At 46.2% G+C, this 13,538-nt stretch overlaps 1 protein-coding gene across 1 annotated transcript in view; it reads right to left on the bottom strand.

Annotated features, from left to right (window-relative positions):
- LOC139916017 (protein SSUH2 homolog) overlaps positions 1-5,933 on the bottom strand; it is a 10,471-nt gene extending 4,538 nt beyond the window's left edge. The window contains exons 1-3 of the mRNA XM_078283862.1: positions 5,845-5,933; positions 1,249-1,332; positions 295-367 (exon numbers count right to left, since the gene is read on the bottom strand). Coding sequence (XP_078139988.1) covers positions 295-367; positions 1,249-1,332; positions 5,845-5,866 — 179 coding nt within the window. The 5' untranslated portion in view covers positions 5,867-5,933. The remainder of the gene's footprint in view (positions 1-294; positions 368-1,248; positions 1,333-5,844) is intronic.
- Between the last annotated feature and the right edge of the window lie 7,605 nt (positions 5,934-13,538).

The raw sequence follows: 13,538 nt of genomic DNA, 5'->3' as shown, positions 1-13,538 counted from the left end.
CCTGCTCCACAGAGCACGTTGACTTTTGAATGAATACACCAGAAAACAATCAATTCAACTTTATTTCAATGCGGGAGAACGCGTGCGTCAGCCATCGAGAATTGAACCTCGGCGATTTTTTGGCTCGGACGCAGCCGTCGGACGCAACTCGACGCATCTTTCACCGCCGGTAAAGGAATCATTCCTTCATGGCTGACGGCTGCAGTGGAGCAGAGCCGTGACTCTTCATCCCGGAGTTCAGCCCGACAGACTGAAACACACAGAGGAACCGGTTTGGCGTGGATCGGTTCCTACCTCCAGTCCTCCTGTCCGGGTCCAGGCGGGGGCGGGGCCACAGGCTCCAGGGGCATGGGGGGGGGCAGGTAGCCTGATGGAGGACAACAACAACAACAATGTTAACAACAACAGCAACAGTGTTAACAACAACATCATCAACGTTATCAACAACAACAGCATCATCAGCCCCCACAGGCTTCTGAAGGAAGAAGACTAGCACAGTTCTAAAAGTGGAATTCATTTTAGATTTTAGATGGGTTTCCATGACAACACTACTACAGATGGGTTTCCATGACAACACTACTACAGATGGGTTTCCGTGACAACACTACTGCAGATGGGTCTCTGTGACAACACTGCTACAGATGGGTCTCCATGACAACGCCCCCTACCTGTGTATCCTCCTGCATCTGGACTCCAGTTATCATGATAATGAAAGGAAGAAGAACAGATTAAATAAATTAAACAAACATCTGTCGTCTGTCTGTCGTCTGTCTGTTGTTCTGCACCAATAAAACTTGTGGCCAAAATGGTTTTATTTATCATGAATAAATGGAAATTCTTCATTTCCTGTAATTTAACGACCAACTAAAGCCTCCCGGAGGTCAGGAGAGGATTTATGGAATCCGAAAAAATCAATTTCTAATGTTCTAATGTAGGATCTTGTTTTCAAATCTTTGCCCTGATGTAAAAATTCCAGGATTTTTTCCCAGATTTTCCATAACCAGGTCAGAGTGTTTCCATGACCTGAAGCTGCTCTTCCTTCCTGTTCCTTCATGTTGATTCAGTCTGAAAAGCAGCTGATGTGAGGAACCTGCTAGACTCCTGGAAAGTGATCCGGTCTGAAACCCTCCGACTTCCTGCCTGAAACATCGTGACTCTGCAGCAACTTCCTGTCTACTTCCTGCTTTTTTCCCAGCTGCAGTCTGTTTATTTCCTTCAGAAGACTCTCCGGTCTTCGACTCTCCTCACCTCCTCCTCCTGCCACGGTGCCTTCGTACCCCGGGACGCTGCCGAACATCCCGGCCGGGGGGGCGGTGGGGGGCGGGTAGGCCACTGGAACAAACAACAACAACAACAAGAGGAAACAATAATTACATCAGAGCAAAAAGAATAGTGATGGGACGATATATATAAGTTCAATATATCTCAATACAAACTGTCAGTCAGGAACATGAATGGTGATATCAGCTCCATGTTATTCTGCTGTCAGGAACATGAATGGTGATATCAGCTCCATGTTATTCTGCTGTCAGGAACATGAATGGTGATATCAGCTCCATGTTATTCTGCTGTCAGGAACATGAATGGTGATATCAGCTCCATGTTATTCTGCTGTCAGGAACATGAATGGTGATATCAGCTCCATGTTATTCTGCTGTCAGGAACATGAATGGTGATATCAGCTCCATGTTATTCTGCTGTCAGGAACATGAATGGTGATATCAGCTCCATGTTATTCTGCTGTAGTAATCACTAATGAGACTCTTGACCATCACAGTTTCACAAGCTCTCCATCCAAATTATATTATTGTCACTTTGTAATGACATTTTTAAATTGTTGTTTACATTCTAGCAGCCAATGGCATCGCTAGAAAGATTTGAGTCTCAGAAATAAACAGAATTCTGCACAGTCAGACTTTATTGTCACTGAACTTTTATTGATCACATGGTATCGTGTTGTATTGATCCTGAACTCAGATCACGTGTTGAATCGTATCAGGTGGGGACTCGAGTCACATGACTTGGACTCGAGTCACATGACTTGGACTCGAGTCACAATTTTAATTGCTTGAGACTTGACTTGACTTGGGTTCTGGTGACTTTTGGTGGGACTCATTTACACAAACACAAGATCTCAAGTCAGGACTTTAGAAACCTTTTCAAGTCATCAAAGTACAAGTCAGAGTCAAGTCCCAAGTCACCAGAACCCAAGTCAAGTCAAGTCTCAAGTCTTCTCTTCATGCATCAAGTCAAGTCTCAAGCAATTAAAGTTGTGACTTGAGTCTGACTCGAGTCCAAGTCATGTGACTCAAGTCCCCACCTCTGGAGACTCGACAAACTAAACTGAGTCTAAACCTGCATGGACTGATGACAGACGATCTGCAGGCTTCAGAAAGACAAGTTTAACATTTTAAAGCCTGAATTAAAGCTAATAACTGAATTAAACCAAAATAAAGAAACAAACTGCAGCCTGTTTGAGACTGAACAGCTGACGGAGGCAGTGAAACTGGAACTGGGCAGAATAAGAAAAAGGAGAGCAGGAAATTAAGAGTTCAGGAACGTGAAGTCCAGCTGCGTTTGAGGAGCAGGTTTGTTCTGCATGTCGCCGTCAGCAGAACTTGGATCTCCAAACGGTCGACTTCTCAGGAACTGAGAAGAACAGCCTTGTTTTCAGCTTGATGACGAAGCGTTTTGGAGATTATCCGACGGGTTTGGACGCTAAAGCTAAACCACACTTCAGATTTTGACTAAACCTTTGTCTCAGTCTGGAGGTTCAGGTCAGAGTTAGACCGGAGGATCAGAGTTAGACCGGAGGATCAGAGTGAGACTGGAGGATCAGAGTTAGACTGGAGGATCAGAGTTAGACTAGAGGATCAGAGTTAGACCGGAGGATTAAAGTTAGACCGGAGGATCAGAGTGAGACTGGAGGATCAGAGTTAGACTGGAGGATCAGAGTTAGACCGGAGGATTAAAGTTAGACCGGAGGATCAGAGTTAGACCGGAGGATTAAAGTTAGACCGGAGGATTAAAGTTAGACCGGAGGATCAGAGTTAGACCGGAGGATCAGAGTTAGACCGGAGGATCAGAGTGAGACTGGAGGATCAGAGTTAGACCGGAGGATCAGAGTTAGACCGGAGGATTAAAGTTAGACCGGAGGATCAGAGTTAGACCGGAGGATTAAAGTTAGACCGGAGGATTAAAGTTAGACCGGAGGATCAGAGTTAGACCGGAGGATTAAAGTTAGACCGGAGGATTAAAGTTAGACCGGAGGATCAGAGTTAGACCGGAGGATCAGAGTTAGACCGGAGGATCAGAGTGAGACCGGAGGATCAGAGTTAGACCGGAGGATCAGAGTTAGACCGGAGGATCAGAGTGAGACCGGAGGATCAGAGTTAGACCGGAGGATCAGAGTTAGACCGGAGGATCAGAGTTAGACCGGAGGATCAGAGTTAGACCGGAGGATCAGAGTGAGACCGGAGGATCAGAGTGAGACTGGAGGATCAGAGTTAGACTGTGTTGAGTTTTTTGTTGAGTTCAGCTTTTTTATCGACATCAGAATCGTCCGGATAATCAAATCCCGTTTTTTGCTTTTATTCCAGGATCAGAACGATCTCACCGTTTTTTACTCACTTTTTCAGAACATGATCAAATCGGATAATTCTGATCCAGAAATCACGAGATCTAGATTTCACAATCTGGATTTGCCAGAAGGATCAGATCACTAAAGCCTAATCTTATAGATCAGAATTTCTTTTGTCGGTTTTCAAATACCCAATTTTGAGGTTTAATCCAATCATCCAATCAAGAAAAGTGATTTTGTTAAAAAGAAAAAAAAAAAAACTCTCTCTGAAGAAATTAACTGCAGACTGAGATTTGGAAATGGCAGAAGTTCATATTGCGATTTAGATTTTTTTTTCCATTAAATTGTTCAGCTCTAGTCTGAATCCGGTCCTGGACTCTCATTTACCAACGGCTCGTACGTACAAATGTGTACAGATTTTTTTGTACGTATGAACATTAAAAATTGTATTCATATACCTTATATACCTTCAACTGAGCGACCCGGTCTGTTCTGCCGCCTGCAAAACTCCCAGAACAGATCAGGAATGCTTTTGTATAATTAACCCCCACCCAAATTTTTAATTATGGCTTTTTGTGGAGCAATGGCTGCTACTTCTGTACGGAGGTGTGTGGCTGCGGAGTCGGAGGCAGGAGCGGTGGGATGTACCGAATGTCATTTTTTTACATTCGAAGCTTCTATTGAGGTTTTTGAATGAAGCTTCGAATGTCTGCCATCATATTTTATGACGTCATCATAAAAAATAAAAAAAATCCTCGAACAAAATCCTCAATTTGAATAAAGTGATTCATCGGATTAAATATGAGTTAGTCTTTTTTTTAATTAAATCAACTTTCTTTAATGAATATAACTCGTCAGTTTAGTCAACATAAATACATGTAGGCTAATCCAATAAGGGCATAAAATAATGATGAAATAATAATCGCGCCATGTTCCGATTCCATGTGATTTGTGCTGTTCACACTGTTATAAAAAAACAGATCTGAGTCACATAATGGGATTTGGGCCACTTCTGCCTGCAGTCTGAACGTAGCCTGAGATCTTAGTGTTAGCTGTAATATCAGAGAACACTTCTGAGTCCTCACTACAGACTGAACATGCTCACTACAGACTGAACATGCTCACTACAGACTGAACGTGCTCACTACAGACTGAACATGCTCACTACAGACTGAACATGCTCACTACAGACTGAACATGCTCGGCTTCACAGCAGAATGCTTATAAAGAATTATAGAAGACCTGAAACTAGATGTGATATCTTTTGATATCAGATCCACTATTCTGTCGTGCCTACATATGTAAAGCCCCCCACCCACTCCCCTCCCCCCCTGTACACATGGCAGCCATTTAAGATGTGAGACATGGTGTTTACAGTGAGGAGCATGACTGTCAGGAAGCCAGATGGAAAGATTAAGCTTAGTTGGTAAAACCTGTAATCTTGCTTTTATAAGAAGGGTTAGGGTTACACACACAGTTTCCTCAGCTGTTGCAGCAAGTCAGCTCACAGGAGGCGGTTCATATATGTCACAGGGGCGGGTGGGTTTGGTGGGAGGGGCGGGGGGTTTGGGGGGGGGGACCTGCAGAGGAACATGAGAGCTGAAAGGAGGAAGAAGACCTCTCACTCTGCCGCCGCTTGCAGGAACCAGTTATGCTGAAGGTTAACGCCCACTTCCACAGACCGGAGGATCAGCCTGCTTTATTTTCCCATGGAGTGATTCATCATCTTTGAGTTTTTAGATTTAGATTTTAGATTTATTCTGCTTGTCTGTTCTTCCCTCTGCAAGAACACGACAAACACACGCAGCGTGTTCAGCTCAGCATCCAGTCCGCAGCAGCGGGACGCGCTGGAGGAGGAACCGAGCGCTCCTCATGTCTGATCCTGCTGGGAATACCAATTTACTGGCTTCCCTGCCTGTACTGCTATCTGACACACACACACACACACACACACACACACACACACACACACACACACACACACACACACACACACACAAAACAGAGCAGTAAACACTTCCAGACTCAAACTGAGCCTGAGCTTCAGATCTGAATCTGAGCAGCTGAAGTTTCTCCACAGAGAAACAGGAACCAAGCGGCTCGTTTCTAATCTAACCGCTGGAACGCAGCGCTTCCATCAGAATCAAACCGCTGAAGCAAAGCGCTTTCATCAGAATAAAAGGTTTAACGGTGCAGGAGAGGATCCGCCTGCTTCTTGGCATCAGTAGTTAGTTAATTAGTTGGTTAGCAAAAAGCAGTCCTACCTGTTCCCTGCGGGTTCATCATGCTGCAGAGCGGCTGGTCCAGCTCAGATCTGGACTGTAGAGGTTTAAATCCTGTCAGACAGACTGGAGCAACGCTGGGAGAAGGAGGGGCTGCTGCCGCTGTCAAGCCCGCTGCAATAAAACCTACAACTTCCGGTCGTAACCTTCAAAATAAAACTAGAAAAATAAAACAAACTACAAAGAAACTACGAAGTACAGAAGAGGAAAATAAGTAATTTTTTAAAGAGGAATCAGTTGGAAATGAAAATACCTCTATTCTCTTTAAAAAAAAAAAAAAAAGAATATAGATTACTTATACTTTTCACAGCAGATTATAGCCTGTTGGTCTTTGGAGACTTTACAGTTTCATCAGCAACCTGCTGCAGCAGCTGAGTCTCATGATGGAGGAACATGTAGAACTGTGTGTTAGTTAATAAAGTGTAAATCTGTAGAACTGTGTGTTAGTTAATAAAGTGTAAATCTGTAGAACTGTGTGTTAGTTAATAAAGTGTAAATCTGTAGAACTGTGTGTTAGTTAATAAAGTGTAAATCTGTAGAACTGTGTGTTAGTTAATAAAGTGTAAATCTGTTGAACTGTGTGTTAGTTAATAAAGTGTAAATCTATAGAACTGTGTGTTAGTTAATAAAGTGTAAATCTATAGAACTGTGTGTTAGTTAATAAAGTGTAAATCTATAGAACTGTGTGTTAGTTAATAAAGTGTAAATCTGTAGAACTGTGTGTTAGTTAATAAAGTGTAAATCTGTAGAACTGTGTGTTAGTTAATAAAGTGTAAATCTGTAGAACTGTGTGTTAGTTAATAAAGTGTAAATCTGTAGAACTGTGTGTTAGTTAATAAAGTGTAAATCTGTAGAACTGTGTGTTAGTTAATAAAGTGTAAATCTGTATGAAGCAGCTAGAAGCAGAGAGCAGCTGAGTCAGCTTGTTGTGGTGTGGCTGTAGATCCATTCAGTAACGTTCTCAGTAAAAGTGAATAGTGTGATAAGGTGGATTTGGTTACTGTGACACAGTAAACTGTCTTGTCTTTAGCCCTAGTCTCTACTCCAAAACACTCTGAGTTGTAGCTTGAGAAGAGTCAGCTCAGACAGACACACAGTCAGCTGTTCACAGAGCTGAAGACCTCCAACATGGCCGCCAGAGGGGGTGATGTCATCTGAAAGTCTATGTTAACCTGTAACTGTGGCAAATTGTCACAAGAATAGCTATTGTTGCTATAGGTTAAAATGGATTGGCTAAAATCCTTAGAAGTTTTTTGTTTTTTGTGTTTAAGTAATCAAATGTAATTATTTTAGCCTTACATTGATCCATCTAGAAGCCAGTATTTCATCTGAACTGCTAAGTTTCACTATATTTCCTCTAATGACGCCACACAGTATGTTGACATGACTTGTGTTATTCTGAACAATTCTGTGCTTTTATTTTGAAGGCAAACTATCCTTACTTCCAGTCATAGTCTGGTAAATTCTGTGAGCTTGACACTGATTGAGCTGCAGGAATGTTGACCACGCCCCTTCATCACAATTCTGCTGCAGGCCACACAGCCGCTTCTGGAGAGGACCAGACCGTAAACCAGGAACAGGCCAGAAACAGGCAGCAAGTAAACCAGACTGAAGTGGAACAGACAGAACAGACCAGAACAGAACAGAACAGACCAGACAGAACAGACAGAACAGACAGAACAGACAGAACAGACAGAACAGAACAGACAGAACAGACAGAACAGAACAGACAGAACAGACAGAACAGACAGACAGACAGAACAGAACAGACAGAACAGAACAGACAGAACAGACAGACAGACAGAACAGACAGACAGACCAGAACAGACAGAACAGACAGAACAGACAGAACAGAACAGACAGAACAGACAGAACAGACAGACAGACAGAACAGAACAGACAGAACAGACAGACAGACAGAACAGAACAGACAGAACAGACAGAACAGACAGAACAGAACAGACAGAACAGACAGAACAGACAGACAGACAGAACAGAACAGACAGAACAGACAGAACAGACAGAACAGAACAGACAGAACAGACAGACCAGAACAGACAGAACAGACAGAACAGACAGAACAGAACAGACAGAACAGACAGAACAGACAGAACAGAACAGACAGAACAGAACAGACAGAACAGACAGACAGACCAGAACAGACAGAACAGACAGAACAGAACAGACTCAGACTTGCTGAGGCAGGGTTTCTGTCTCCTGCAGGCACATATTTCTCAGGTCAACATGAGCAGCAGCTGCCAGTCAGAGAGGCTTTGATCTGAAGCTCCTGACTGCGGTATAGAGGGAATTCAGATGACATCACACCCTCCGGCGGCCATGTTGGAGGTCCTCGGCTCTGCGGGCGTCCGGTCTGAACCGGAGGGAGCGGCTTGAAGTCTTTACGCAGGAAGCTGCCTTGTTTCCAGAGACGACAGGAAGGTTTGAGAGGAACGCTGATGATTTTGTTGCAGATCTTATGAACTCTTGGAGAGTTTCTTTAGGTTTGTGTTGTAATTACATTTCCAAACCAGCAGATGAAACAATATGAATGATTTATAGAAGAGCGTCAACATCGTTTTCTCTATGTTAAAACCGCCCATCTATGTTTAAATTAATTTTGTTATTACAATCAGATAAGCCAAAAGTTATTTGTAAATTAGGTGCCTTTTTGAAGAATGTCCTTCCTTTGTTTAAGTAACATTTGTTGTACTTTAGCCATGCCGTGTGCTATCGTTTTGTTATTATTGTATGTTCTGTTTGTGCTCATACCATGTGATCATGGTCTTGAGTCACATAAATAAATTAAATGAAAAAAAAAGCTCAGTTTCTGTAAGAAGAAAAACAGACGCTGAGTTGGTGCCGACTCTTCTACAACTCAGAGTGTTTTGGAGTAGAGACTAGGGCTAAAGACAAGACAGTTTACTGTGTCACAGTAACCAAATCCACCTTATCACACTATTCACTTTTACTGAGAACGTTACTGAATGGATCTACAGCCACACCACAACAAGCTGACTCAGTGTCAGTGATTGGCTGAGAATGACAGCTGTGACTGGTGTTGATTTGATGATGGATGGATATTTAAAGGTGACATGTAAAGAGACAACAGCGCCCTCTACTGGCCCAAATTATCCACAACTCACTCCATACTATATGGCTTTTTATTTTAGAAAGAAGTCCTGCTTTTCTTCTGAGGAGAGAAAAAGTCTCGTCTCGGCTGCTTTCTACCTGCAGTAGATTATGGAGACATTTTCTACCTGTGTGCACCTGCGGCTTCGCTGCTGGACACTGTGCATCGTGGGACCTTGAGGTTCGTTACAGACTGTACATCTTTAACTTCGTCACTGTGTTCTCTATCGGAAAGTGGGTCGGCCGTCCCTGACTTTACGTAGGCTGAGTCGCTGGTATATTTTTATTTATAAAGCGATACTGAAACAACTCCCATTTTATTTATGTACGTATATTGTCCAGCAGACGAACTATAATTACCGATTACGCTCACAAAACTTGCTTTTACTGAATGTAAAAAAGACTCGTACAGAGTTTGGTAAAAAGGCGTTTCAGTTCCAGAAGGACCTGACACTACAGGAGCTGGTCTCACTGAATCATTTTAAAGCAATGGTTAAAGGTAGTGTAGTGGCTATTTGTCCATTGATTTCCATTTGTTTCTATTGTCCAATAAAGTTCAAAAAACCACTGATGCGCTAGTCAAGCAGTTCATAACTCAGGCAAGAAAAGAGATCCACTGTCCAGTCCAAGGCTTAAATATGCAATTTGCTGTTTATTTCCAGAAGAGCAAACAAACAAATCTCTGTCTGTCTCTCGCTCTGGTAAAAACCATATGCCCTCCCCGGCTGCATGCCCGCCCCACACACCTGTCCTACTACATACCTATTCTGGTGCCACCAGCGTTAACACAAAAAATAAACATAGATTTAAACAAATCAAATATTCAAAATAAACTAATAGCTCCTACAGGTAGGGGGGAAAGTGAAAATTGTAATTGTTTTTCCCCAGAGTTTAAATTGCTTTCATAATGAAACGTTGAATGTTTGTTGATCATGTATAATGCTGTAATGAAATGAAATGTTTGTTCTGTAACTTTGTGCTGCTTTCCTTGCCCAGGTCTCTCTTGAAAAAGAAATTCTTAATCTCAGTGAGGCTGACCTGGGTAAATAAAGGTTAAATAAATACAAAATAAATAAAATAGTAACTCAGACTGGGACCCAAACCGCTTCACTGCTACCGAGCCTCACAGCTGGATCAGATCCCAGCACAGTAAGCAGGCGCAGCGGCAAGGGGGCGCTAGGGGGCGCTAGAGGGCGCTAGGGGGCGCTAGGGGGCGCTTGAGGGCGCTTGAGGGCGCTAGAGGGCGCTAGGGGGCGCTAGAGGGCGCTAGGGGGCGCTAGGGGGCGCTAGAGGGCGCTAGGGGGCGCTAGGGGGCGCTTGAGGGCGCTTGAGGGCGCTAGAGGGCGCTAGGGGGCGCTAGAGGGCGCTAGGGGGCGCTAGGGGGCGCTAGAGGGCGCTAGGGGGCGCTTGAGGGCGCTAGGGGGTGCTAGGGGGCGCTAGAGCTGCCCCTGGAATGAGCCAAGCTCATTCCAGGGGCTAGGGGGCGCTAGGGGGGCGCTAGAGGGCGCTAGGGGGCGCTAGGGGGCGCTAGAGGGCCCCCTAGAGCTCTAGCTGCCCTCTAAAAAAAAGATCCCACTGGCCCTCTAGCGCCCTCTAGCGCCCCCTAGCGCCCTCAAGCGCTAGGGGGGCGCTAGGGGGCGCTAGGGGGCGCTAGAGGGCGCTTGAGGGCGCTAGAGGGCGCTAGGGGGCGCTTGAGGGCGCTAGGGGGCACTAGGGGGCGCTTGAGGGCGCTAGGGGGCACTAGGGGGCGCTAGAGCTGCCCCTGGAATGAGCCAAGCTCATTCCAGGGGCTAGGGGGCGCTAGGGGGGCGCTAGAGGGCGCTAGGGGGCGCTAGGGGGCGCTAGGGGGCGCTAGGGGGCGCTAGAGGGCGCTTGAGGGCCAGTGGGATCTTTTTTTTAGAGGGCAGCTAGAGCTGCCCCTGGAATGAGCCAAGCTCATTCCAGGAGCTTGAGGGCGCTAGGGGGCGCTAGAGGGCGCTAGGGGGCGCTAGAGGGCGCTTGAGGGCGCTAGGGGGCGCTAGAGGGCGCTAGAGGGCGCTAGAGGGCGCTTGAGGGCGCTAGAGGGCGCTAGGGGGCGCTTGAGGGCGCTAGGGGGCGCTTGAGGGCGCTAGGGGGCACTAGGGGGCGCTAGAGCCAAGCTCATTCCAGGAGCTTGAGGGCGCTAGGGGGCGCCCTCAAGCTCCAGGAGCTTGAGGGCGCTAGGGGGCGCTAGGGGGCGCTTGAGGGCGCTAGGGGGCGCTAGAGGGCGCTTGAGGGCGCTAGAGGGCGCTAGAGGGCGCTAGGGGGCGCTTGAGGGCGCTAGGGGGCGCTTGAGGGCGCTAGGGGGCACTAGGGGGCGCTAGAGCTGCCCCTGGAATGAGCCAAGCTCATTCCAGGGGCTAGGGGGCGCTAGGGGGGCGCTAGGGGGGCGCTAGGGGGCGCTAGAGCTGCCCCTGGAATGAGCCAAGCTCATTCCAGGGGCTAGGGGGCGCTAGGGGGGCGCTAGGGGGCGCTAGGGGGCGCTAGGGGGCGCTAGAGGGCGCTTGAGGGCGCTAGGGGGCGCTAGGGGGCGCTAGGGGGCGCTAGGGGGCGCTAGAGGGCGCTAGAGGGCCAGTGGGATCTTTTTTTTAGAGGGCAGCTAGAGCTGCCCCTGGAATAAGCCAAGCTCATTCCAGGGGCTTGAGGGCGCTAGGGGGCGCTAGAGGGCGCTAGGGGGCACTAGGGGGCGCTAGGGGGCGCTAGAGGGCGCTTGAGGGCGCTTGAGGGCGCTAGGGGGTGCTAGAGGGCGCTAGAGGGCGCTAGGGGGCGCTAGAGGGCGCTAGGGGGCGCTTGAGGGCGCTAGAGGGCGCTAGAGGGCGCTAGAGGGCGCTAGGGGGCGCTAGAGGGCGCTAGAGGGCGCTAGAGGCCGCTAGGGGGCGCTAGAGCTGCCCCTGGAATGAGCCAAGCTCCCCCTAAGCACCCCCTGCAATTTTCTTTGGAAAAAAAAATAAAATAAAATTTAGGATACAGAATGAATATAACAAGGCTAATTTTTATATGAAAATATAAGAAGTTTATTATTCTTTAACAAAAAGATCCCACTGACCTCTGCTAAAGTGTGGTGTGATTCATTACGTATCAGAGAGTTTTGTTGCGAGAGTCAAAGAGATTAGGATAATTTAGCTATAGGTGCTCAGTTAAGTTGCTTAGCTGTGGACTGTGGTGTGTCAAGATACACCGATTTGTCATTTCTTTAAAACGAGGAAGGGTGGAGGACAGCGAACATGAAAAAATGGATAATGGGAAGGTGGTGAGGCCTGTAACACTATCGCTACGGAGGAAGAGGAAGGTGACGGGGGAAGAGGGACCCGAAGCCTAGAGAGGGACTCGGAGATTGAGGAAAATTCTCCAACTGAAAATGAAAGTGTGGGGAAACCTGTAGCTGCCCTGCAAGCAACCCCACCACTGGACCCGTGGATCTAAGTCAAGGTGAAGGACCAAGGCGTCCTCAACTAAAGTTGTACCCCACTCCACCGTTCGGCTCTCAGCAAAGTGACGGCAGATGCAGCTTTTTGTTACGCATGTTGGCATGAACAAGCTATGGAAACTGTGGATTGGACATTGACAGTGTGACTGAGTACACATTTTTTTGGTTGTCGATTTTAAGTGACTAGTTATTATCAGTCTCAAATCAGCAATGAGTGGGCCAATCATAACAGTGTGATCATGTGAGAAGTACCGTCTACACAGTGAGTTTCCTCAGATGCTTTTAGACCATTGGCAATGAGTCGAGTCAGAGCTCGATTTAGTTGCTCCGCCCTTGCTGTCCAGCACAGTCCACTACAGTCCTGTCAGTGCTGTGCCGTCTGTACAGGCTGGTTGTTGTGTAGCAAAACTGGTTGTTATGTAGCGCTGTCTATATGAATGGTTCTATTGCTTTTTACTGTAGCACATACTGTATGATGAATGGCTGTGCCTGTGTATGTGGCACCGTTTGTTTACATGACTAATACAGTGATTCATTTGTCTGATATAGCACATTTTTAAATCTTTTGTGTAACTTCTGACTATATAAACACTTGATTTGCCGTTTAAAACTGTGCATAGCTGCATAGCCTTGTGTCTAACTGGACTCGGTGTTATATCATATACAGTCTAATCATAGGTCTAAATACACAGTCAGTCTTCAGCTCATTGAAGCACGCGCATGCATATAATAATAATGTTGGGTTGGGGATTTGGCTCCCAATGGAAAAACAGTGTCCCTCCTTGTGTAGCAGTATAGCCTAATTCACACCCTAGTCTATTGTATTGTTATTATTATTTTTTATATTACTTAGAAAAAAGTTAGCACCTGCTGTAAATAATTAAGCTCCCCCTTAGCTCCCCCAGCCACAATTATCTGCAGCCGCTACTGACAGTAAGTAACTAAACTAAGTAACTAACGGCTAACTCTGATTGGTTCTCTGGAAAAAGAGGGAAAGTGTTTGCCAACTCTGATTGGGTAAAGAGAAAGCATGAATGAATGATTTAGGTCTTCCTGATTTAAATTGCGTAATACTTCACAAAAAACTAGCCAAGCTGCTGAA

The sequence above is a fragment of the Centroberyx gerrardi genome, chromosome 5 (assembly GCF_048128805.1).
Source record: "Centroberyx gerrardi isolate f3 chromosome 5, fCenGer3.hap1.cur.20231027, whole genome shotgun sequence".
Classification (NCBI taxonomy): Eukaryota; Metazoa; Chordata; class Actinopteri; order Beryciformes; family Berycidae; genus Centroberyx; species Centroberyx gerrardi.
This window is presented reverse-complemented; position numbering and strand designations above follow the sequence as displayed.